Here is a 25,871-nt window from a genome sequence, read left to right on the forward strand (position 1 = left end):
GGTTTATCATTTGTCAGAAGAGCTCAACCTAAATTAAGACAATATTAGACAAATGTTCACATGTTCGTAGACCACTTTCTGCAGATACTAAGTCCGTTCAAATTTTTAGAAGTTCACCGGTAGTTTTTTTATACTTTAGCCTCCTTCCTAGACATTCAGACAATACTAATTATACATTCCTGGTGCACTGTTTAGTTTAAAAATCATGCAATTACTGTAGAAATCTGTAATAAAGTGGGTTATTAATCCAGAACTGGAAAGAAAATAAACTAAATACTTTTAAAACAGTGGATTTAAGTTTTATTAGAAAAGTTATACATAACACAGCTGCTATTTTAGGAACAAGTGAACTATAGAAGCATCTGACATTCATCTACCAAAACAGTTCTTTTACATTGAATGATTACCCTTTCCATGGTAACAGTATCTACAAGGTACTTTATCATTTCAGGTTTTTTACAAAACTGGAACAATGCAGGTTTACAGGCACATAATCAAGGCTGCACTGAAACAATTGCATAATTTGAAAGAAACTCAAAAGCTAGATGGAAATGTACACTTATTTCAAAATGTGGATCTTCATGACTGAGGGTATTTACCAACTTAATTTACAAAAAACAAGGGCAGCTTTTAAACATTAAGAGCGTACACCAGGGTGATAAATGGCCTCAAATGTATTGTCTTCAAAACGCAAAAGGAATTTTTAATCATGCTTTAAAATAAATGCATTTTAAATGCAAAACCTTCACAGTGGTTGAAAGAGGAGCGTACAACTTTGTCCAACTATTCGAAAACCTTAGGAAAAGAAGCCTATTTAAAAAAAAAAAGAAAGTAGCAGGTACCTGAAAAAAGCGCGTTACTACTCAGCTACAAAATGAAGGAACATGTGTGGAATTTTTATCTTTTACATCCTTTTGTTTTTAATCTTCCAAGACTGCTGCGCTCCCATTGTCAGCTCAGCTGGTAGAGAAATACCTGCCCAACTTGACAGGATGAAACAAAGCTGCACTGTTTCTGTTGCAGATGCAAGATTTTCAGAACAGAGAAAGCCCCAACACTGAATGCAAGATAGCACCTTGAAATAGAAAAGATCTAAAAAGATGTTTTCTACATCTACTGCATTCTAACTTATTACAAACACTTCAACAGTTGAAGCTAAGCTCCCAGACTATTAAATGTGTAAAAGTTGCATACTGTGAACTAATCTTGAGATCTGCAGTACAGTTATTTGATCTAACAATGGCGCAAAACTCAGATCCAGTACCACCAAGAGTTTCAGCAGTAAGTCAAGCTGATTGGACATAAAAGAATAAAATGGCAATTCCAGAGTCTGGGGTTATTTCAATGAAATACGATTATTTGCTTAAAACTACTACTGTTGTATTATTTCTTTACTTTGTTTAAAAAGAAACATCATTTATCCAAAAAAAGCTTATTCCTGATAAGATTCACAGCAACCCAGAGTCTTTCCCAAAAGTACAGGGTGCAAGACCAGATTACCTGATGCCAGGGCATGCACACACAACGTAAATACACAAAACATACCTGAATGTCTTTGGGAGGAGGAAGGAAATACCCATAGAAAACCCTTGTGGACATGGGCAGAACATGCAAACAGGTGCACACACAATATACCCAAAGCCAGATTTAAGCCCAGGACCCATGAACTGTGTGGAGGCAGAGTTTACTCTCCACAACACAATTAGGTTTCCTCAATGTAAAACCACTTAGGCACACATCCTGTGTTAATATACACTTAATCTTGTCTAATACACTTTTGTAACTCTATCCCTTTCACGTTTTCAATGTACTACTGGAATATTGTTGCATTATTCTTCCTCACACACCTCATGAAGCATTCAACAAGTCAAGATATTTCTCGTTGTCTAACAAAGTAATCCTGAAAGGTTTCATCTGTTATCTACAAAAGCAACATTTTACTCAATACTTTGCCTTTTCTATCAGTATGTTTTCTTCTCCTTTTCAATAAAGTCAGATTAAATTCATAAAACTGAAAATAATCCAAACTTTTGCACAGAACTGTATTCTTTTCCAAAACCTGCTACTCTCTCCTTCAATTCAACAGGCAGTGTATTTGGATATTCTCCAAATAAAATCACTTGGGCATTTTCCTTGCCAAAATTATTTGCTAAAATTTTTTGGGCCTATTTCAAAGGCCAACCACTGAATCATTTAACAAAATAAATACCCTCAAAATCATACTACTAAATCTGTCAACATAATGGTTGGAGACTAATTAATGGAGAAAACTATTATAAGACCTGAATACAAAGCCTATGTCCACTGAAAGATACACATGGGTTCTATTTTACTAAATTTATAATAAGCGGTAGAATGCTTTTAATAAAAGGCTCAAAAATTTTCAATTGAACACACTCCTCATAACTATGATATAAAATCCAAGTACTGTTTATCTTACATCTTCATAAAAAACCCTTCCCACACTAATACCCAATGACCAATGGAGTTTTAACAATAGGTTAAAAAAAACGTCATATACAAACAATAAAATATTAAACCTGCAAAGATGAAAACTTGCTAGTGTACACTTCACTAGACATAAAAGAATGCCTTATATAATATGGAATCTAGGTCCAGGTGTGGCGATGATATCACTGTAAGGTTCTTGTTGTGTGAGCTCAATGGCTTGCTGCTTTTTAAGTACCAAGAAGCTGTAGAATTTTGCTGCCGCTTGTTTCTTGTTGTTGTTTCGACACAGCTCGAGCAGGCTGATGGATTCAGCCCCCGTTTTTGCCAAGGCTCTCTGCAGAAAGGGGGTAAAAAAAAACAAACATGATCAACTAACAATGGTCACGAGCATGCCTGACAATCTTCACAGCTACTACATCAAAAATTATAGAAGGTTGCATAAAAGGTAAGTGTTACTTCACCGGGCACTTATTGCCACATCTTACTCAAAATCCTCCTGGGTTATTTTAAGTGAAGGCTCACTGGAAATTTTGTAAAACCTAGAGCCAGGCCTCCTTCAGGAATTGATTTAAGTTTTAAGTAAATAAAACATTCTTTGTTCGCGTCATAAGCAAGGCTAGGAACTTGCTATGAAAACATCTCATGTAGGTACAAACTTATGGTAAATCGGTTTAAAATGAGAAAACTTTAGTTTGTAAAAAGTACAACCTGTAAAGGATGAGGCTACATGTTAGTCTGAGCCAAAGGTAGTAATTGAGAACTCAATTGCTGATAAGTCTTACATCATTTAGCAACATACTTGCACTCAGTGTTCATCCCTTCACTACAGGTGAAAATGGTTGACAATTGTATGATATTTTGCAAAAGAAAATACTGCAATTGTAAACAACTGTGATGAGCAACGGAATGACTATCGCAGATAACTACAAAACTGACATAAGCAAAAGTCACAGAAACCATGACTCCTGCCCCCTCTGAAAGCAAATCCCAGCCCTGTTCCTGGCAGCTTGTGGACCTGCCATACTTTGGTTAAGAATTATTTTACTGGGCTACCAATGTATTTCCTCAAGCAAGCTTTCCTGAGAGGATAGCACATAGACTGCAATCACTTTACCAACAGGCCGCTACCGCAGGTCGATGAGTGGACAAAGAGACTGCAGGTTGGTTTACCTGGAGCCCATGAAGCATCTGCTGAGTCCTCTTGTTCCACCTTCTTTCCTCCTGATCCTGGTCTCCTCCCTGGCCTTCTTCTTCCTGTGAAAGCCACAACATTGCACACGAGAACTGATCAAGTTCAACTGAAACACTAGATTCACTAGCACAACAGGTCAGAATACATGTGGAATCGTTTACCTTCTCATTATGGGAATGTCTTTATCTTAAATATAGTAAGTAGTAGATCAGTCTCTAACTGTTTTATAATCCAATTTAAAAATTCTGAATTTTAAAAACTGAGGTACCATCACTGCTGCAGTTTCACTACTTCCAAAATTAATCTGACGCTACATTTTTGGAGGTTTGCATGGTCCTGTTCCAGCACCTTCTGTGGAATCTCTACAAAAGGCCATTGGATATAAGGAACTAAATTACACCAAGTAGCAGCTGTAGAGAAATGTGTCAAATGATGTCTTATAGAATTCAATACCAGATCACATCCAAATGAAAACTTAAAGAATTACAGAAACAACACTGCTCTCTTGTTGCCCGTTAAAGCCAACGATTCATAGATACCAACATTTCAATCCAATTCCTTGAAAAAAAAAAAACAGAAGGAACTTTTTATATTAATCCAACTAATATCATTTTCTACAAAAATATTCTTTGTTGTGATGCAGTTTTTTATTTAAAGGTTTTAAAAACCTAATAGACTATATATGGACTATGTGAGCTTTGCGTCTACTGACGTTTTTTTTTCCCTTTCCCAACGCTACTACCTCTTCAGACGTCTTCATTTCAACTACAGGCAAAACTACAATTTCAGACAAGAGCTTTGCAGGTGGGAGTTTATAACTTAGTTAAGTAGCGTCATTAAATTATCCAATACCAGGCTATTCATTCAGTGCCTGGACATCTGAAGCCAAGAATACAGGGCTTGCAAAACGAATGTTGTCAACGCCGGGCGGGCCGTGTCCAGCGCAGTAGCGGCACTGGTGCCCCTCACCTCCTCTTCCTCCTCGTCGTCCTTCTCCTTCTCCTTGGTCTTCTCTCCCAGGAGGTCGAGCTCGGGGATGAGCTGCGTGATGCTCTGCGGCTCGCTGGGGGGGAGCTCCACGGGCGGGATCTCCATCTGGGGCGGGACGGCCGCCTGCTGCTCCGGCTGCTGCTCGAGAGCGCCCATCTGACACAGAGCAGCCGGCACGCCAAGCAGTGGCGCCCGTCAAACAATTATTTACCCCTGCGCAGTGGCTGCTTTAAACAACTTTTCAGAAAAAAATATATATATATATTCCCGCCACACACACACACACTTCAGACAGAAGAGTGTGAAGCTTGTGAGCTGCGCATCTGAGATTTTTGGGTTTACATCAGGACAAGGGTTCAAACATGCCACACGGAGAAACCCCCCGTCGTCCCAGGTGAGTATAAAATCCCTCCACAATGTACTAAAATTAACTTCTACTTACAAATTTACTTTTCTTCTACTTTGAGACTCCACGGTACCACACTGAATGCATATCAGTGGCTATATACATTAAATTCAATCTACAGACATTTTACATCTTTTTCTTCGTATTAAAACATATCTCACAACACAAAAGTCTATTAACGTCCTTAAAATTCTGAGAGACAATCTACAGATTGCTGAAAATCCTGGCAGGCCTTTCGAAGGAAGATGTTTGAGGACAAAACTCACAGGAAGAGCTGGCTCTGGCTCTTGGGACTTGCGCTTGATTCCTCTCTGGGGAGGGGGTGGCATAACGGACTCATCGATCGTGGTCCTGCTGCCCTCCATCGCAGACATCTGCAGGACACTGGGCTCCTCCAAGATGGTCTGATCTGGAATGTATTCATGTGTCACAGCACATTAAGAGATATCACCCCCCACCCACCTCCTTTGAGCAATTCATATTCCCACTTGGATACACCACAGGATGCTCTGAAACTCTGAGAGGATAATTAAAAGTAAACTGAACATGAAAACCTTGAGTGACAGTACTGCACTGACATTTTTCTGCAAAATGTGAAATGTGAACAAAGAACAAGTTCAAAGAGTTGTTTATTCCTCCCATCATTTACAAACTTATCTCTGAGAAATGCGTGGGCTGCTGGTAGCCCCTCACATCCTACAATCCTTCAAATGATCCTTTGACATCAGAGTTATTAAAGCTGGAAATAAACCTAGATAATCACCTTGCAAAGCTGAGTGTGAAACTGTCAATTGAACTCTGGGACAAGTATTTTGCTCATTTCCTACTTCTAGATTACAGATATACAAGAGATTTCTGAGTTTGCAATTCAGACTTGCAAAACGGTTCTAAACAATTTATAACTGTCCCATTCAAGAAAAGTCAGATTTAAACACCACCACAACCAGTATAAGCCCATTAAAAGTGCATCAGGTGCTGAATAAGGGGTGTGCAAATAAAACTGAAGCTCCTCAGCTCACTATAAGAAAAAAAAAAGTGTGCAGTTTTCTGTGGTTGAACACACACTTCAACAAAGTACTGACATGACCCTCTGTTACAGAATGGCTATATAGTCAAAGCACCCTGACTAAACACATTTTCACAGGAGAATATTGCACCACTTGTCCCTCAAGCAAGCCAAGTCCCAGCAGCACAGATATTCTCTTCTGGCCGGGTACCCAGGGGAAACACCATTACTGGCTCTGTACTCCCCGTGCCTTTCAATTTAGATGAGGGATTTCCTAGCCAGGCGAGAAGGCACGGCGCTCACCAATGATGTCTCGCTGCTGGGTCTGCTGCTCCTCTCTGGGCACCTCGGGGTTCTCCAAGTCCTTCAGGAACTCATCCAGACTGTCAGCCTCCCCACCCTTCCTCCTCTTCCTCAGCTCGTCTGGGACCAGTGGAGTAAGGCAACGGGTAAACATCTGGGGAAATAAACCAATGCACAAATGAACCTTCAGAAGCACTCCTCAAGTTTACCGACCTGAACATTTTATTATGCGACACACTTTACAGCTACAGTGCGCAGCTCTCACCGAAAGCCTCCTGGGAAATAACAGGAGTTGCCAACTGCATAGTGCAAAGAATCCCCGTCATAGCAGTCAGGTGGCATGATCCCGGTTCGAACCGGGAACCAGTGTCTGGCCTACCGACACCGCGGACAGTGTCTTGAGGCTTCATTAGCAGAGCCACTCAGAACATTTTGTTTTACAGAGATATCGCATCAGTTATGTAATTGACCAAGCACTATAACCCACATGGATTTACTGCAGATTTTCCCCACCAGGCCTTTTCATGATGTCAGTGCGGCGAGACATTTTTACATGTTCTCCACCCACATATCAACGTAGAAAAGGCTGAAATATAGCGCCGTGCACCTTGAGTAGTCTGTTGTTCCACAGAGGCTGTGCTGGCAGGGAGAACAGTTTTTCCACACCGCCGGTTTCCTTCCACATCATGAGCTTTTTAGTAGGAGGAGCCAGATCCAGAGTGGTGACGATGTCAGAGTAGTCACTCAGCTGAGCACGGATTGTCTTGCTGTCCAGCTCCTTCACGCTGTCCACAATCAGCTTCCTCTTCCGCTTAGCTTTGGTCTCCTTAACTGTGGGACACAAAGATTTTCAGGATTTCATTCATGCGCAGTCCGTGGCATTAAACGTAAGAGGGGAAGAATAAAATAAACTTGCTTACCAGTGATATCTATGGGCTCCAGGGCAAAAGCTTCTTCCTCGTTGTGAACCAGAGTTGCCTGCTCAGTCTGGTCAGTCATAGTTGGCAGGGGCTCCACCGGATCCACAGAGTCTGGACTATCTGGCCCACCAGCTTCAGCCAAATAAAAACCATCAGCCATTGAGATGACAAAATTCACGATAAAGCCTCAAGTACTGCCCTCAAAAAACTGCTCCATCTATCATGAGAATCAGGCATGCAAAGTTCAGGTAGTCCTCGACTTAAAACATGTGACTTACGACCATGCGCACTTACGACAGCCGTTCCCTTAATTGTATTACTGTGCAGTACTGTGTATTATTTTCGTGTCCTGGCGTTTGGTGGTAACGTCTAACATTGATGACATCATCAGCCTGCGCGACACCATGCTGCCTCATCTTATTGTTTGGGTGCTTAGCGAGCAAAAAAGTGAGTGTTCTGGTGCCAACAGGAAAAAAACGAAAGCAAAAGACAACAGATTTAGAAATGAAAGTGGACATAATAGCGCAGCGTGACAATGGAAAATCGGTATTGACAACTGCAAGGGACTTTGGCCTTTCTCATCGACAAAATCCACAATATTAAAAGACAAGGGAAGAATTTGTGAAGTAGTGAAAGGATCAGCGCCTATGAAAGCTACAATAATAACGAAAAAAAGACAAGGCCCTGTTCATGAAATGGAGAAATTATGAGCGACTTGAATGGAAGATCAGATCCAAAAGGCTTAAGAAAAATTAGTGGAAAAATATAACAAAGCCGTATTACACAGTGTAGCATTTATGCATACAGATTCTTTACACATCCGTATGGTTTGCGTAGGTTCGCGATTTTCGACTTACAGCGGGGTCGTCGGAACCTAACCCCGTAATAAGTCGAGGACCACCTGCACTGCTTTTGAACACAGAACCCATTAGCCCGTTTGCTTCTTTAAGTTCCTCAGGGAGTCCTCCCGGTCTCTCGGTGGAGGCAAGATCTCATGCTTACGGGACATGTTATCGAAGTCGTCGTCGTCGTCATGGGCATGCTCTTGAGGCATCATCACGCCGCTTTCAGCCATCGCTGGCGGGTCATCGAAGATACCGCCCCCATCTTCATTACTGAGGAGCTTGTCCACTGCGAAAAAGGTATCAGACGGGGATTCAAACCTCACATGCATCACCCCTTCTAGAAAAATCTAAATTATCCTTAAACACCTCACCTTCCACCCTTCACTCAATGATGGATTCATTTCCTTTCAAAAGTCTCCCATTTACAGACCTTGTTCTTTTCACACCCCTCCCCCAGAAATCCCCTTTTTGGACTTTTTCTGACCTGCTCTGTCTTCATTTTCACTATGCTTTGTATACCTGCTACTTCCCTCTCTCACCCTCCTACCAGAAGTAGACTCAATAGCTGACTCATTATCATACAGATGATCTAGAACAAACCATGCACTTGTACTCGATCGGGTAAATAAAATCTATTCTGTAACAAAACAAACAAGCAAGACACTCCAGTACTATGTTAATTCCAATCGCAATTTATAACACAATATTTTAACAAAAGTTCTTCATGCATATGCAGCAAACCCCAAGAGCGAGTGGAGCATTTTGTTTTCAGGTGAATAGGCCATACTGGCTACCCACTTCCTAAAAGGCTCACAAATCAACTTAAGATAAGAGAAGATCACTTTATTAGCCATATACAATTTCTTGCATTAGGAATTTGTCTTCTCGCATACCCCAGCTTGCTCTCCATGAGACACACAGGCACACAGATGGGGAGAGAGAAGCTGGGGGTCAGAGCGCAGGGTCAGCCATTTATACAGCGCCCCTCGAGAAGTTGTGTTTAAGGGCCTTGCTCGGGTGTCCTACGGAGTAGGATTCCTCTGCCGGCCGAGGGATTTGAACCGGCAACCTTACAGCCACAGGAGCAGATCCTTAGCCACAGAGCCACTGCTCCGCCCCTTAGGTGTAAAAAGGGCAGGATGAATAGGACTGCCAAAAAAGAAATTGCCATTTTACCCAGCATTCCACCATCATTGCCCATGGGGTTATCCCCAAAGCTGTCGTCTTTGTACTGGTCATCGTACTGAAGGTGGTTGGACTTCTCATCGTTCAGCTGGCTGGCGTGTGGCTCAGGCTCCAGCAGCAGGTTAGGGGCCGTGGCGCCACTGATAATGTCCACCTCAAACGCGCTCTCTTCGCGCATCATCTCCCTGTCATCCATGCCAAAGTCAGCTGAGACCAAGAGACAACAACAGCCCACGTTTAGCTCAGGCAAGCATGTCAAGGATTGTTCACAGATTTATGCATCTACCAAGTAGGGAACGGACAGTTGTGTGGACCCCTCCAACCTGCCCCTCTGAGAATCACTGCTACCAGAGGGTACCAGACTCCACATTCATGTACAGGAGATCAACCACCAGCAAGAAGAGGCGCACATCACTTATCAATAGAAAACCAAGTTGGTCGGTTACTGAGACAGCCCAGGCTCGAACCCGTGACACCTAGGTCATCGAGCTCGTTTGGAGTAACATACCAGACACAGTTGGGATTCAAGTCAAAACAAAATCTATGATGCCCCCCAAATCCAATAAAACTACACAATACAGGAGTTTAAAATACGGATCAGCATAAATGGGGTTTGCAAGAACACTAAGCGTCAGTAAACAGAGAAAACTCCAGCAATCAAAACAAAAAAATAAAAAGTAAAAATCTACTTAAGACTAGAACACAAAATGACATGCTGAACTGTTCAAAGCTTTTCTATAATCTTGAACCCCCATTAACAGAACACTATTCTGTTGCGTGTTAATTATGGTTATTTCCACAATACCAATAAAGCACTTATCACAGGACTAACTGCATGTCGCATTTATAGTAAAGTATCCAAGATGTTTTGATGATGTTTTACACGTTGGTAAAATTTAATTGAATTAAGTTCTATGCTAAACTCCCAAGGGCACACGAACCTTGCAAATGTTAATTTCTGCATTAATCAAAGATCAAAAGCTTTAAATTTTCTGCTAAAGATTAAAAAGCAAGGCTTGAATTACATACAAAAATCATTTTCTTGTAGAAGGCTGAGATTTCCCACTTCTTCTCTCATGGTGATTTCTTCCACCCTGCTCTGGTTCAATGTGAACTGCTGCGCTACATCAATGTCACTTGAAGAAAAAAACATTAATATAAATTAATTCAAAATATATTCACAACCTGGTGCCACTGTAACTATTTTTGGTTACAAAACCTGAGAAAATTCCCCTAATTGGATCAATATCGTTGGACTAAGAAGCGAATTAATAAAAGCAGTTAATATTTATATCCACTTCCTTCACAGACATAAGGAACAAAATATTTACTGTAATAGTAAGACAAAAATAAAATGGTCTTCATTGCAACCCCAGAACATCTAAAAGAAATGTTAGCAGCGTGGTGATAATCCACTCCTATGTTTATTAAAAAAAAATCACTCACTCTAGGTCGGGTAGCGGCTGGTCAAAATCATGGAACTCTTCAGGCAGTGTGATGGCATTGTAGGCGGCCTCTCTGTTCTCCTCCGGCAGATCCACAACCCCTAAAACACACCCGCAGATTATAGCGGAGGGACGGACGGGCTGCAACTATGCTTAGCACGAAGTGTTCAGAAAGACCATAATGACAACCTCGCCTTGAACTGAAAAAAAAAATCTGGAACTGCTCAATTCTTTCAACTCCACTTCTTATGGACGCTGCCATGATAGGAATTTGATAAGCGGGATGACCTGGCTCTCCAGCACCAAACTGGACTCTGATAACTGCTCCCTTTTTTGAGGAGCCCACAATAATGCCTCCCAATCTGCAATTCTAGGATTGAGGCAGATGCAAACTCAGACTCTGCGCCAGAGGTCTTCTGTCATAAGTTCCCTGATAGGACCAGAGCAAACCACCAATGAGGAACAATGTTATTTTAAACTAAGCTTAGCTACACTGATCCAAATAGTATAGTCAACACATCTGTATTAACAGTATCTCTTGGATATCTCTCCCAAAGAGATTGATCAGCCATGTCTGTTTATCACAGCATACTATTTTATATATACCCTTTAATGGTATATTTGGCATATTTTATTATTATACTGATAAAAACTATACTGAATTCCAGTGCCAGTCAGTGTTCCAACTGAGTTATTCCTAGCAGCCAAAAGGTACTCTTTACCTAAAAGTTCATTCAAGCCACCAACTCACAACACTCTATTACTACATTAAGCCAGAAAACATTTTTAAATATAATCTTTTCTTATAAAATACTCATTTGCATTTAAGAACAAGACCCAGTATGAGAATTCAGAAACACCAACATCCACAGGAATAAAAAGGGACTTCCACACCGACAGGATTTTAAGAAAGCGCCTCACCTGGACGAAAAGCCATTTTGATCTTAATGAACGCCTCATTACAATCAGCAAGGAGGTATTTGGCTTTCCTGTGGTAGATTCTTACAACGCCCAAGAGGAGATGGCCAGAAGTTCTCAACGCCATTTTCACCTGAAAAAGTTAAATGACATCAGAGGTTCCATTTCAGGACTGCCCGGACACAATGAGACGCAACTATTTCAAGCAACCAGTTTTTCCCCCCAATCATAACACAAAACCACTTAACAGTTTGCTTTGAAGAAAACTGACGATCAGAAAGAAACTATTCACCATGACACAGTAAGCCTACAAGATTTCCCTTTCCTCAGAGCCGTCACTTTGTCTTCTAAAGAGTTTACTTCAGAGAACAATTTTTTATTTTCAGAAACTGGCTTTTGACGGCTTCAAAAAGGCACGATGCTTCACCTTTGGAGAGATGATGCTTTCCACACTGCTCTCCAGATTGCACTCGAACACGTGTGCTTTGGTAAGCTTCTTATCCCAGTGGGCCGCAAGCCAGATTTTGGCCAACGGCCCCCTCTTGCTGAGGACAAAGTGGGCATAAAACATTGTCCCAGCTCCTTCTTACGCCAAGAGGAAACTGCAATCCTGCAAAACAAAACGAAATGTTTGTTTAAAAAAAAAAGTTATATTTCATTTTGTTTAAAGTTGTTCCAAGATTAAACATTGGTGGTTCCGGGGGAAAGGCTTTGAATATTTTAAATGTTTCACACAGTGCAGAGATTTGTGACACAAAAATGTCTTTTTGAAATATGAATGATTTTTTTTGTTATAACTTCACAAAGAACTCTTTTTATAATAGTTTTTATTTATAATGTGCAAATGTTAGTTACCATTTCAAGAAACCCAACACAGTAATGTAGAAATTAGGACACACCGTTGCACAAAAATCTGATTTCAGAGCCGAATGCTTTCTAGTAAGACTTCCAGCTTTAAACATTTTGCGATACTTAAATAAGGCAATCTTGCAGAGCAATGAGCTACAACTTTCAGTATTTTTCTACATCAGTAGTAAGGTATCTTGATTTAGTCAGATAAAAGTAAGAACTAGAAACACGTCATGACCCAAGACTCTACCACATTCATTTTATTCTGTATCACCAAACATTTTGTATTATTCACATCATGCACATGGAATGAGCATATGATAAGCTCCAAAGCTTGTTTTGGGATAATCTCTTTACTATTTGTAATGTACCACCAAATCAATACATCACAGCTGCAGCCATCTATCTGGTGCAAAAAAGTTAACTATTTTTCCAGTTTTGCCAAAAGAGCTCTTACAAGCCCCAATCTGAGGTTAGGGATTCTCTGCATGGAAGTGTAATCTTCACCTCTGTGGATTTAACACTGGTACTCCTCTATACACAAAGCATGCCCACTCACAAGCAACCAAAAGAGTGGGTGTGATACTGTCACTGCATCCTATCCACCTCTGATCCTTGGCCATCAAGGCAGACCCAGTCCTGACGTCACAAATATGCACAACACACAGCAGATTCACACAGCATTTAGACAAGAGCTCTTGAGAAAAAAAACTGATTAGGAAAATGACAGACATGTTAAGGAGGGGTGTATCTAAATAAATCCAAGTGAATTGTGTAAACATCCCTCGTTTCTAGCACCTAACGCTTCACAAGAATAAAGTTCACTGAAGAGACAGATTTTCTGTGATTCTAATCAATGTAAAAATGCAGCAGAGAAGAAACTAACATGAATATACAAAACAAAGGGCAAATGGTGGAGCAAAACATGACCCAAGATACTGCACGAGTTCAAACATCGGTCACATGATAGAAAGTGCATATTCAGAAATCAGTGTAACTCCTCAATTGTATATTTACAAACACACACACAGGGCTCTGACAAAGCCACAAGCAGGCTACAATGACAGGTACTATTTTTAGGCATCCACTTGATTTTGCTCCTACTAGTTCAAAACTTAATGCATCAAATTAATTACCAACGGATTATGGAGCTTACTGCTTATACAATTATAATATACATTTGCAATTAAATAAGCAGAGCTTCTTACCTCTGCTGTATTACCTTCATGGGGTACTAACAAAAAATACCTGTGGGCACAGTGATAAGAACAATTGCACAAGTAGGCCTACTCCTGTGACTGCAGATGTAACAAGACAAAGAATTTAGCAAAACACTGTATTGTTGTATCTTTGACATATTCTATTTAAAATGCATGCTTCACTAACTGTGCTACATAAAAAAAGTATATATAATTACATATCGCTATACATTTTAAATTTGCTTAATGGCCCTTATTTCATTAGAATTCTGGATGCATCTTCTTTTCCACTCTTTATACAGCTCCAAACCATGCTAAATCCATCCAAGTCAAATGTAATTGCTTAATAATTAAATCACTATTAAATGTAAAGTCCCAGAATTACTCCTCATTTGTATTGTATCTTGTGCACTTTATAATGACTTTATAATGACTATTGGCTGCATTTCAACTTTCTGATCTGCTCTGCAAAAGAGCACAAACAAAGGTTCCCTTCACAGTTACATGGTCAATTAATTCTGCCTCGCGTTTTAAGCAAATCAAGAGTGGCAATTCTTCTAAATTTAATTTAACAACTTCAGCACATAAATCGTTATACAGTCACTCTGCAACTTGTTTATCAAGAGTCTGCTCACTTATTACTACCTAACCAGCTCTTAAAAGGTAGTCAATTTATGATGCACAGACACAGGGTGGAATCACACTACCAAACATTCATGAGAACAGTTCTAGCAATCAGTTACAGGTGCATGGCTGATAGCAGTTACACATATGATTTGAAATTAAGGGCTAAACGTAAAAACATCAAACAGAAAATTTAAATCCATTAGTCTCTAATAAAGCACCCACCCAGAACAGAAAACACAGGTGTCACCCAGGATGAGGGTGGGGAACCACTGAAACAGAAAACTACCTCTGGATACTGACAGCAAAGGCATATATACAAGGTTTTCTTTAAAGCTTTTTAATACTTAAATCAAGTAGCTATGAGCTGTCAAACTCGAGTGATGGGCTAAATGGCTTCCTCTTGCTGGAAACCATTATGTTCTTATTTGGATTAAAAAATGTAACAGCTACAGCCAAAACTGGTAACATTCCAGGGCCTTCAGGATACCACTAAATACACAACTCATTTTCATTAGCAGGAGATGTTTAATGCTCAGTTTCCAAAGAACTACCAAGACTGTAATTAAAATATTATGTGTTTTTTGTCATTGTACCACAAAACGAGCATCAATAATAATTCCTAATCTGAGGGGATTGCTATAGACAGACAAGGAGATGGGAGATGAAGTCAACCATGTAACAAAAGTGACAAGATTTGATCTAAGCATATAAAATCCTAATGTGACTTTAGGGTCAACCCAAGGTAGTACTGCACACTCTAACAAAACTGTGGAAAACAAAAAGGGAATCCATTTGTGACAGAAAACGGGAGGTGTTTTTTTGGACAAAGATGTTAAGATGTATGTTTAGGTGGATCATTTGTACTTTAATTTTACTTGCCAAACCATGAATACAAACCATAATTTTACCCAATTTTGTCTTTGCATCCCCTTTGTTTCTATACATCAGAAAGAACAACAGATGTAAAACTCTGTTATGGTCCTTAAAATGATGCCATGTTGAGTCTTGATTGATGTACACATATCAGCTTGCATTCCTGCACCTTGCAAAATAAAAATTAACCTCATGGAAATAACCTTATCAAGTCTTCTGGAGGTTATATACTGCAGTGTTATCAAGGTCCCTGTTGCTTGTTTGAAGACATCTAGTTCATTAAACAAGACCTTTCTTTTCTAAAGTTGTGATTGTTGTCTCTTAAAATGCCAGATTTGAAAGCACTTTCTACCTTTGATCTCTCCTTTCCATAACTTTACCACTAAATGAAGCGTATAACTGTGGTTTATTGGTTGGGGTCACATGCACAATTCTCCAATCTGTGGGTACAGTTTCATCCCTTAACACTGGTATGTTCAACTCTTATCTTCCAAGGGCAACTCGCCCCTATTTCTCCAACTTCTCAAGAACAAGGTAAGGCTTCACCTTCTGCAATGAAGCAAAAACTACGCAATAAAAGACTAAAAACTAGGAGACCACTTGACATCCAGGACTAGAGCCGTGCACCTCTGTCTTAGCAGGAGATGAAACATTGTAGAAACGCACACTGAATAACATCTCTCATTTCTTTAATTATGGCATCATCAATCCTGATGATTCCTCAATGTTAATCCATCCAAGTCTTTATAAACCTCAGTGCCAATTACACAAACAGTACTGACTGGTTATGGAAGGAGAAATGTTATCAAGGTCTTCCACTGTAAACACATTTTCACATGCATGAAACACATTTATCATCTTCTGTTACTAATCCCTTGTTGAGAAATTATTGAATTCTGTTCTACTACCCTTTAATGGTACAGTAATGAAAACAATCTGCATAATATTTCACTTCAATTACAAACTATTCCAATTTCCCTTTATACAATAATATATTTTCAGATGCTTCTGCATTCTCCTTCAGTTCAGACTTTCCCAGACCTCAATTTGTTTAGAACCTTTAATGTTGTTTTAAACATACACCCACCCTTCCACTAGTATGAACCCTTCCTTTTCCAGTTCATTGCTTGCAAGCTCTGCCTCAAGACTTCATAGCCTTTTTTACTAAAATCATAAACCTTCATTTCAGACTCAAAATGCCAGAGTAAGAAGGTACACATCAAGGATTACCAACAATCACGGTTTCCCATTGATTCTACCAGATCTTTTCTCTTAATTATATTCCGATTTGAAAAGATTAGGTCAATTGAGAAGCACTCTGTTTCAGCAAACAATCGATATACCAATCTCTACTAGTATATCAGTGCTTTTCAAAAAACAGCACATACTTAATTAACAAAAGGTAAAAAAAAGCACAGCAGACTGAACCAGTAGACCATCATTAAAAAGTGGGGAAAAATGTGTTTAAAAATTTTAATTGAGAAGTCCCTCAAGGATCTTCGCAGCGTGTTCCACAGAAGACGTTCAGCACACAAGGAACCATAGTGTGCAGAGCAGGGGTGCCCATTACGTCGATCGCGACCGACGTGTCGATATCAAAACAGCTCTGGGTCGATCTCGTCACAATCTTAAAATATACATGGTCGTTTTAATTCAAGGGTGAGGTAAATTCAAGATAAGGCTGACACGGGCCTTATCCTTATTCCCACCCTCTTCTGTCTGAAACAAGCAAAATTAACCTGATTGACATTTTTAACTGACTTGACAGGCTTACACAATGAACTTAATTTAGAGCTGCAAGGGAAAGACAAGAATGCGATCGATATGATCAGCACCGTTAACACTTTCAAACGAAAAACAGGATTGCTGGCTTCAAAACCTACAACGGCACGGCCTAATAAGACTTCCCAAACGCAGTATCCGAGCTGGAAAAGACAGGGAAAAGAAACTGCAGTTTGACACAGCGCGCTACGCGGTGCAAATTCAACACGTCTGGTCGGACTTCGACAAACCCTTCTAAGACTTTGCCGTACTTCAGCCGACCGTGACTTTCGTGCGTTTTCCCACTTGGAGCAGAAACGGATGCTGACGCACTCGCCGCCAAAACCGCCCGTTTCACCTTGATTCATCGGCACAAAAATAATACATTCAGTCATATTCCTATAAGCACGTATATCTAATCGAACCTAACTGTTTGTAAGGTTAGGTATTGTAATATTTCGGGGCCGCAGAAAAGTACTATCATTTGAATGAAAAAATTACTGACCCGTGGATGTTGTTGACTTGCCAAATACAAAAGGAGATCTGAAGCTACAAAAGTGTGGGCACCCCTGGTGTAGAGAATGGTCCACAGAAGAATAAGGGCAGAATAACAGAGGACTCAGACGGTCCAACTTCTTATAGCCAGTTTTTGCATTAAAAAAAGTGAGAAGTGCTCATGTACTGTCAACTCAAAACAAAAACATCCCTAGAATAAAAAGAAATTAAAGTGTACTTTGAAACAATAACACTATTTACAGGCAGTTGGACCTGAGTTTCCCCAAAAGGCCCGAACCCCATCAAGCATTAATGGAATAATCTGAAACAACATCAAACAGCATTTCCCACATACATCAACCAGGCTTGAATCGATTTAACTTTCTTGTGGAAGAATGGGGTCGGATCCTTCCTGCAGGGCTCCGCTGACGGACTCAGATGCCGTGGCGAGAAAAGGCTGTGCTGGCCACACGTGCCGAGCTCGTACTGGTTGCCATTTCCTGTCCACCCCTTTACCTCGATGGGTAAGGGGCTGCAATAGCCTTACCTTGACGTACCACTATTTCACCATCAAACGCGCAGTGCAAGGGTTGCACGTGGAAAGATGAGATGTCCCTGTAATCTGTTTGTGCCTTTGCTGCCACCGATTGGAAAATCTATACAAACGAAAGTTTCGCAAAAAAGATATGCACTCTGATACCGATAAGTAGCTCCATCTTGCATATTCACAGTAAGGAAACTTATGCATTTGTGTTCGTGACTTGGGGTATTTCGTGATCAGATTAGCTGGACACATGCTATGAATGCATTTGACGGTATCTCATCACAGATAATCTATTGGTTTCTTAAACATTGTACATTGAGCTTCACCAATTACACAGTCAGAGCATCTTCATGCAATTAACTTAACTTTTGCCTGTTTTGTAACTTGTGCACAACTACAGGGTGTCAACACCAGCAGTTCAATACAGAGAGAGCAGTCCTGCAAAAGCCAACAGAATCACACCTTACAAGTGACAAATCAGGAGGCACGGAAACCAAAACAGGCAGAGAACCACCACAGCATACACCTCGTATTAAGTCCTTAGAATTCACATTTCCCAGTTTATCCCATGAAGACATTACATGGCCCGTACCCTCTCGCTTCTGTTCTCAAGACCGTTTTTGACATACAATCCTACATCAATACTCCTTCAATCCAGTCCTTCCAAAATAAATGTGTAAACAGTTCAATATTCACCCCTGTCATTCTGCACAAGAGCCATGTTCGTTCATTCCTGAGCGGTTACTTGGTAAATACAGCAGGCAGAACCATTAACTTGGCTTAAATTTATTCCAAGAGAGCACCGATTCTCTCTGCTGTGAGGATCTGGGTGTGACACTGAAGAAAGCAGGGGTGTTAGCCTGGGAACACTTCAGGAAGAGAAACCAGAAATCGTCTGGATACTTCACAGTAGACACGAAATAATGAAAAATAGCACACCCACACTCCAGGTAATGATGTCCTGCATTTACAGCCATATTAACAACGTGAAGGAAAAAACATTAGGTTAGTAAGCAATATTAATATTGAAATTTGTACAGTACCTAACAAACACTGCCTAAATAAAACCATGTCTGACACTCTGGGGCGGGGGGGAAGGCAACTTGTTTTTCCCATCATACAAAACTTGAAAAGCACACAGACATCCTTACCACAGGTCTGTGGTCCTAACCGTGCCCAGACCACCAGCAGAAACAGCTGCTACAGACGGGCCGGACCGCAACGCCTCTCGCGTTCGCGTGTAAATACCGCGAGATGTTGCGGTACCGGGCTTCTCACGCGTGGGAGAAACCAGTGTCGGATTTGGGACTTCTCTCCGAGCCGAGAGCTCTCCTATCCCTGGGGCCATTTTTCCACGATTCCTTGATCATCCCCGACACGTCAAGTAAAAAATGCGTTCCGAGGGTGGCCCACCTCTGACATCAATTCCTTCCAAGCCCCAGAGGTCGCAAACCTTAAATTAAAGTGCACTACTTGTGTGTAAGTCTCCAGACTAAAAGTCCCAAGTAGCAACACAACGGGAAATCCCTCTGTGTACCGGCGTTCCAGTGTGAGGGGGGAACAGGAGCGACACGAGTCGTTTCTTGATCTACAAGCGCTGCCTGACAGCGCGTTTTCAATTGAACTTGGCTGCAGTTCAATACACTTCCCGGACTTGGGGGATCGCTTTGATCTTAAAACCGGCGAAGGATCTTTCAGAACCGGGATAGCGAACGTTCCGGATTCCCGAATCTGGGCTGCAACATTCCTTCCGCTTTACGTTCGACTGCTCGCAGTTCGGTCCTGCTGTCGCGCTTTTTAAACTCAGACCCCACACGCAAGTCTTAGTGGTAATTCATTCGCCCAAGTTGGGGGGAAAAAAAACACACACACACACAAATATCTGGTCATCAATAAACGGACGCGGTGCCGTTAAACTCGCTTCATTAGCGAAACCAACCATGTCCATTCCGTGTAATCACATGTCCGCTTTTCGAACTCTACTTTAAAGTCTTAGAAGCGGTGACACTGGAAAACACCGCCTTTTGTTTAAGACGAAAACTCGATCATGGGGGGGAAAAAAACGCAATTGTGGATTTAAACAGACACAATACTACTGCCAGGGCGAACGTGGGCCGATGAGCTATCCACGTACTTTCCTGTCGTAAGAAGCCCACCCGTGGTAGCCTGCGGTCGGCGCCTAATCCCAAACAGAGCTTGGTGTGGGAGCGGTGCTGAATTTCGCTGTACTACACAAATTGTGCACGCTTTAGCTGTCACAAAAGCACCAGGTTGTCTGTTAACTAAAAATGCGAAGTGGCTCTCTCCCAGTCGGAACCTCTCGCTGAATTCTACACGCACAGATATTGCCAAATATTAACACTACGACGACAGGGCCCAAAAAGCAACTTCCCAACGAGCTCCTGCAAGATAAATGAGCGAAGACACCCGGAATTTACGACAAGCATAAAACACATAAAAGAAAAAACTAACTTGTAACTTCGTCCATCTAGAGCGGGAGATATGCAATACGAGCCCCGGTTATACCAATAATCAATTTGCTCCGTAATTTGCAAGCAAGGCAGTATTTTTCTTTTTTTTTTTAATTCAGCGGTCGTCTGCCGAGAATTACAACAAAAAAAAAACACCACCGGGCCTCCAAAATAAGTATAACGGACACACTTATTTTTTTTCGTAATTTCCATTTTTAAAAGCATTCCTTACCTATTTATGCCCAATTACCGTATTCCTTTTTTGGCGGCCGTACAATACTTTCCTACCCCTCCTCCTTCTCACTGATTCACTAAAACAAACAAGATGGCGCCTGCCCTCTTTCCTCTTCCTCCCGCCCAAAGTCTGCTTTTAAATTCGCAGGATGTTTACAGTCAAAATTTCAGCCCTGTGGGGGCGGGTCTCCGCCTTTGACTGACGCCACCCGTGGAACAGATACTGTAGCCGACTGCGTGGAGGTGTTGTCTCGCTGGGTCACTCAGTAACCAGTCCTTACTCTTAATCTGTATTGGGGTGTCCATTCTGCAGTCATTTGCAATAAAATCGTTTTGCGTTTGAAAACACAAATGCGGGCTTGGGTGACTGTCTTAATGTTGGTTTTGGAATGTTATTGCTGAGAACCGACGATACTTCAACCCTGGACGTGTGTAGTAACAGTAAAATCACAGCGGAAAATGGGGAGGAAAGGTTTTTTTAAAACTTTTTTACTGCCACGATGAAATAAATATCTACAATACACACAAGAGTAACATCACCTGGAGCATATAATAACGGTGGCATTTTTACAGGAAAAAATAAAAGACTAAATGTGGTAAATAAAGGTACACCGAGCTGTGTCACGATCTTACATTCAGAAATAGTGCGGAGACAAACACGTATGTCTGTTTGAAAGAGACATTGATTGGTGACTCTGTTGTAATCATATCGACAGCACAGGCTCAGGGCTGGACTCCAGGGTTTCTGCTCAAAGTCGGCCATAGCTTTTCAGCAGCCTTGCAGATCACAATTGGGCGCATACACAATTATTATGAGCTCCCACCCCCAAACTTTTTACTCTTTTATTTTACTGATTTTACTATGTATATATTAATTATATAACTGATGAATTATATAACTACAAAATATATACCAACCAGCTTTTAAAAAATGCATAAGAACTGATGAGAATGGGGAGCAATCATTTTACAAAGTACTTTTAACATTTTAACGTCTGTTAACTTCTAGTAAAACGCCTCCAGTAGTCTACGTGTCTGAAAAAAGCGACTACCGTTCGCTAGTTACATGGATCTGACAGACTCAAAACCAAATGAAATACAAACGCTTGTTGCAAAGGTCACTTGTAATGCTTCGTTACCCGACAGATGTAATAAAAGGTGAATAAGATTAATCGTCACAACACTGACTACTTTCTGAAATGAAACAAACAGCACTCTGTGTAGCGGGAGCTGAAACCGCACTGATGTCATTTTTCGGCGAAGACGAGTCTTTGACTACATCCAAGGCGAAATGAACTACTACACTTAGGGTCACAACTGATAATATTGTAACGCCCTCGCCTGGTGGTGAGGAGGAAGCGCCCCTAGGCGCTCGTAGTACCGCTGGGCATGCTGGGAGTGGTAGCCGGGAAGAGTCTGAGGGTCAGCACGATGACCAGCGGCTGACCCTACCTGTGTAAATAATGACTTGGTAATTCTAGTGCCCTGTGTAGTCCTGTAAAAGTAGAGTGTGTTGTTAGGTAATTACCACCCTAAATGTGTGTACGTGTTCGTCAGTCTCCTCATGTGTGTGTAGATCCTGTGTTTGGTTTTGGTGTGGTTGTAAAATAAAGCCAGTGCTTGGTTAATCGCGTCTCCACTGTTCTTTAGTTCTGAAAAAGAACCTGCAAAACGCTACGTTGGTGTCAGAAGCGGGGTGGGATAGCCCTTCGCCGGGGACGGCGATTTAAGCGGGGGAGAGTGTAACGCTTACGGCCGACAGGGCGCTGTGTAAGAGCCGGCGTACCAGAGCGGGTGACGTCACCGCCCTTCCCTGTGATAGCAGGACCACAGCTACTGGGCTGTAGAGAGATCTCTCTTTGGCTCACGGGGCTAGGTCGCTGCAGAGAGACGCGGAAGTCCCGGGTTCGAGCCCCGGAGGGTGCAGGGGCCGACCAGATGCGGCAAGGGCGCCCGCCAGAGCCCCCGTTGCGTTACAATATTATCATTTTATATCATTTATAAAATGTTTAACAGCCTAGATTAGTACGGCAACAGACAGATCCACTGGAGAGACGTTTTGGCTCTCGTGTGAACGTGCCGATTAAAGCAATAAGTAAAGGTTTATTCCGTGAAGAAAAGAAACGCAACGTTTCGGCTTTGGAGCCTTCTTGGGGTGTGAGCCCGATTAAAGGTATGTTGTATTGCACATGGAGAGCGCCCCCTGGTGGCCTCGGGTTCCAGTCACTAATTCTAACCCAAGGGCCGGCCCTGCTTCTGATCGCTAGCGAGGCGCACACGGTGCCATCCAAAGACACAATTAGCCTAGTCACATCATTTTGGATTCAAGCATTTTATTTTTACGTTTATTTTCTCAGTTTTTTGTCGTCCCTGCCTTGACATCTCTGTAGTTCGGTACGCATTTTCCATATCCTACCTACTATATCCAGCCAGCAGCCATATCACCCTGCAACTCACAACTGGCAGCCCCACTGAAGCTCAGCAGGTGTGAGCCTGGTCAGTAGGGAGACCTCCTGGGGGAAAGCTAAGGTTGCTGCTGGAAGAGGTGTTAGTGGGTCCAGCTGGTGGCGCTCACCTTGCGATCTGTGTGGGTCCTAATACCCCTCTATGCCGATGGGGACACTATATTGTAAAAAGACGCCGTCCTTCAAATGAGACGTAAAACCGAGGTCCTGACTCTCTCTCTCTGGTCATTAAAAACGCCAGGGTGTTTCTCGAAAATTGTAGGGGTGTTACCCCGGCGCCCTGGCCCAATTTCCCCCCTGGTCTTTACCAGTCCTAGTCTCCTAATAATCCCCATCTCTGAACTGGCTTCATCACTATTCTCCTGGTCTGTGTTGTGCACTATGGCCGCCGTCGCATCATCCAGGTGGGAGCAACACACCGGTGGTGGTGGAGGGGAGTCCCCATTACCTGTAAAGCGCTTTGAATGGAGTGTCCAGAAAGGCGTTATGTAAGACAAGAGTAAGGCACTATGATATCCGAGCCACACCGGTTCATTGTGCCAGATTCTGGTCGGGAGCGCTAAAGGAAAAGAAAAGCCCTTCACCCACTGACTGCAGAGGGGACCCGAACCTACGGATTTCCCTCAACAAGATTTTCCTATGAAAATCGCGCAGTCCTGAATAAAAAGAAATTAGAAACAACGCGTGGAACGTACTTTCCCAGTATCTGACATTGAAACCTTCAGCAACGTAATGTGAGAAGGAAGGCGGCAACAAAATGTTTATGTAGATGATAAAAAGTAGTTTATAGTTCAGAACATATTGAAAATAAAGTAAAAGCCTTTGAGGAGCTTTGAAATGGACTGCACATAAATGTGAAATTTACTTAAATTATGAGTGAGTTAATCTCTAAGGTTGTTTATAGCACTGCCAAATTGTTTTAGTTTTTAGAAATTATGTGGTCGTGTTTACGCCTAATTATTTTAAGTACGCTTTCTACCACCAGGTAGCAGTAACGCATAACAACAAAACGCTTCGAAAGTTCACATGAAGTTGAACCATTTCAAGCAGAGACCCCACAAAAGTACATTCCTAAGTATATATTCAGCAACATAAATTACTGTAATATTTATTGCAAATAAAAAAAACTGAAATTTAGATTTCTATTTAACCGAGATTAAACTATGTAAAAGTCTTTTATTTTGAAGTAGCAACTGTAAATTAATTACTATGTTTTACAGTAAAATGAAACATATTCTTGCTTTGAAATATATAATAATAAAATATATAAATGGATATACTGTACCGATTATTAGATTTATTCTGCTCTGGAAAATACTCTGGTATATTCCATGATTTTATCAGAGTGGAAGTTTTATCATCTTTTAACATAATTACAGCAAACAAAACTACTGTATCTTGACACCTGAGCTTTTCATCTTATTTTCTATCTATATTGTTTTCTTGCAACCAGAGCTGAAACAATATTTTAAAACTGACACAAAAAGATTAAAAATAGCACAGCTAATAAGCATTTTCTTAGCATCTAAGAAATGTACTATGTATCAAACTTCAAAGACTTCTATCAAAAATCACACTGTCTATATTTAGATGACATAGCTGAAAAGCACGTATTGTGTTGCAATGTAGTCATGGTAAATGCACCACAAAAACTGAGATACTGTACAAATGCAGTACCAACTGCATGCTGTGTGACAGATCAGGGAAAAGTCATGAACCTTCAGTCAAGTTAATAATACACAACCTGTGCTGAACCCTGATCCAGTAAGCCTATAAGCAAAAGTGTCTCTTTTACTTATTTCATACCATACAGTTACTGTGTGTAAACTATTTTTATTTTCACATGTAAAAACCAAAATGAAATCATAATACCATTTTTTTCTGCGCTAGATTTTACCTCACCTTAAGTGAGCTTACTAATACTCAGGGATTAGTTCTTAATTTAATAGGTTTAATTAGATAGAATAAGTGAGTAGAAACAGCCTGGTCAGATGCTTACACCTCTGCACAAGAATAAAGGAAAAGAAAAGATAAGGAGAAAGAAAGATTTTAACATTTAGGGAACAGTGTTAACAATTGCAGAGCTGAAGAGTGCTAGATAGTTTGAATTAAATCTGGAATTAATTGAAGTCATTTGTTTGAGTCAATTAGAAAGAATTGCACCCCCCAAAACAGCTCATAATCTGCAGAGATCCAATTTGATAAATTGATCAATTGGTTAAATTGTAAGGTGACATATAGAATTGCAGTAACTCCAAAAGATATGAGCCTTCCCAATCAAAGTTATGTAAATAAACCCGAGCCAGTGTTGCTTTGAAAGTAAGGGTGACTATTCAAAGTGTAGAGTGATATGGAGCAATAACAAATCTTACAACAGAAAAACATAATGTATCAAACTGCCCTGGAACTTTTTTAGGGAGCCATTTTGTGGACACCATCCCAAAAACCCAGAATAGGAATTACAAGTGAGTACTTAGAGGGCACACATAAAGCTAAACTTAAATTGCATTGGGATGGAAAACCAGATCTAGATTTAACTTTAACTTGTAATTCATCAGTTATACTCTAAGTAGTATAAAAACAAAAAATAATGTCAAGCTCAGTCCAAACGAAAATATAACAATTGCAATTGACAGGTCCAATTATGTTGTATACTACCAAATGGTAAATTAAGCACATTTTAGGTTAAGTT

General features: G+C 41.0%; 1 protein-coding gene across 1 annotated transcript; it reads right to left on the reverse strand.

Moving 5' to 3' along the window:
* Window positions 1-277: 277 nt before the first annotated feature.
* rad21b (RAD21 cohesin complex component b) lies at window positions 278-20,867 on the reverse strand. Its single transcript, XM_088601891.1, has 14 exons — window positions 20,713-20,867; window positions 12,089-12,271; window positions 11,665-11,794; window positions 10,745-10,844; window positions 10,328-10,434; window positions 9,290-9,505; window positions 8,271-8,399; window positions 7,269-7,400; window positions 6,956-7,179; window positions 6,349-6,502; window positions 5,306-5,448; window positions 4,613-4,789; window positions 3,622-3,705; window positions 278-2,785 (listed from the first exon to the last, which is right to left on the reverse strand). Exons 2-14 carry the CDS (start codon window positions 12,230-12,232, stop codon window positions 2,594-2,596), a joined length of 1,932 nt encoding a protein of 643 aa, XP_088458017.1. The 5' UTR covers window positions 12,233-12,271; window positions 20,713-20,867; the 3' UTR covers window positions 278-2,593.
* Between the last annotated feature and the right edge of the window lie 5,004 nt (window positions 20,868-25,871).

This window comes from Lepisosteus platostomus, chromosome 12 (assembly GCF_059453375.1).
Source record: "Lepisosteus platostomus isolate fLepPlt1 chromosome 12, fLepPlt1.hap1, whole genome shotgun sequence".
Classification (NCBI taxonomy): Eukaryota; Metazoa; Chordata; class Actinopteri; order Semionotiformes; family Lepisosteidae; genus Lepisosteus; species Lepisosteus platostomus.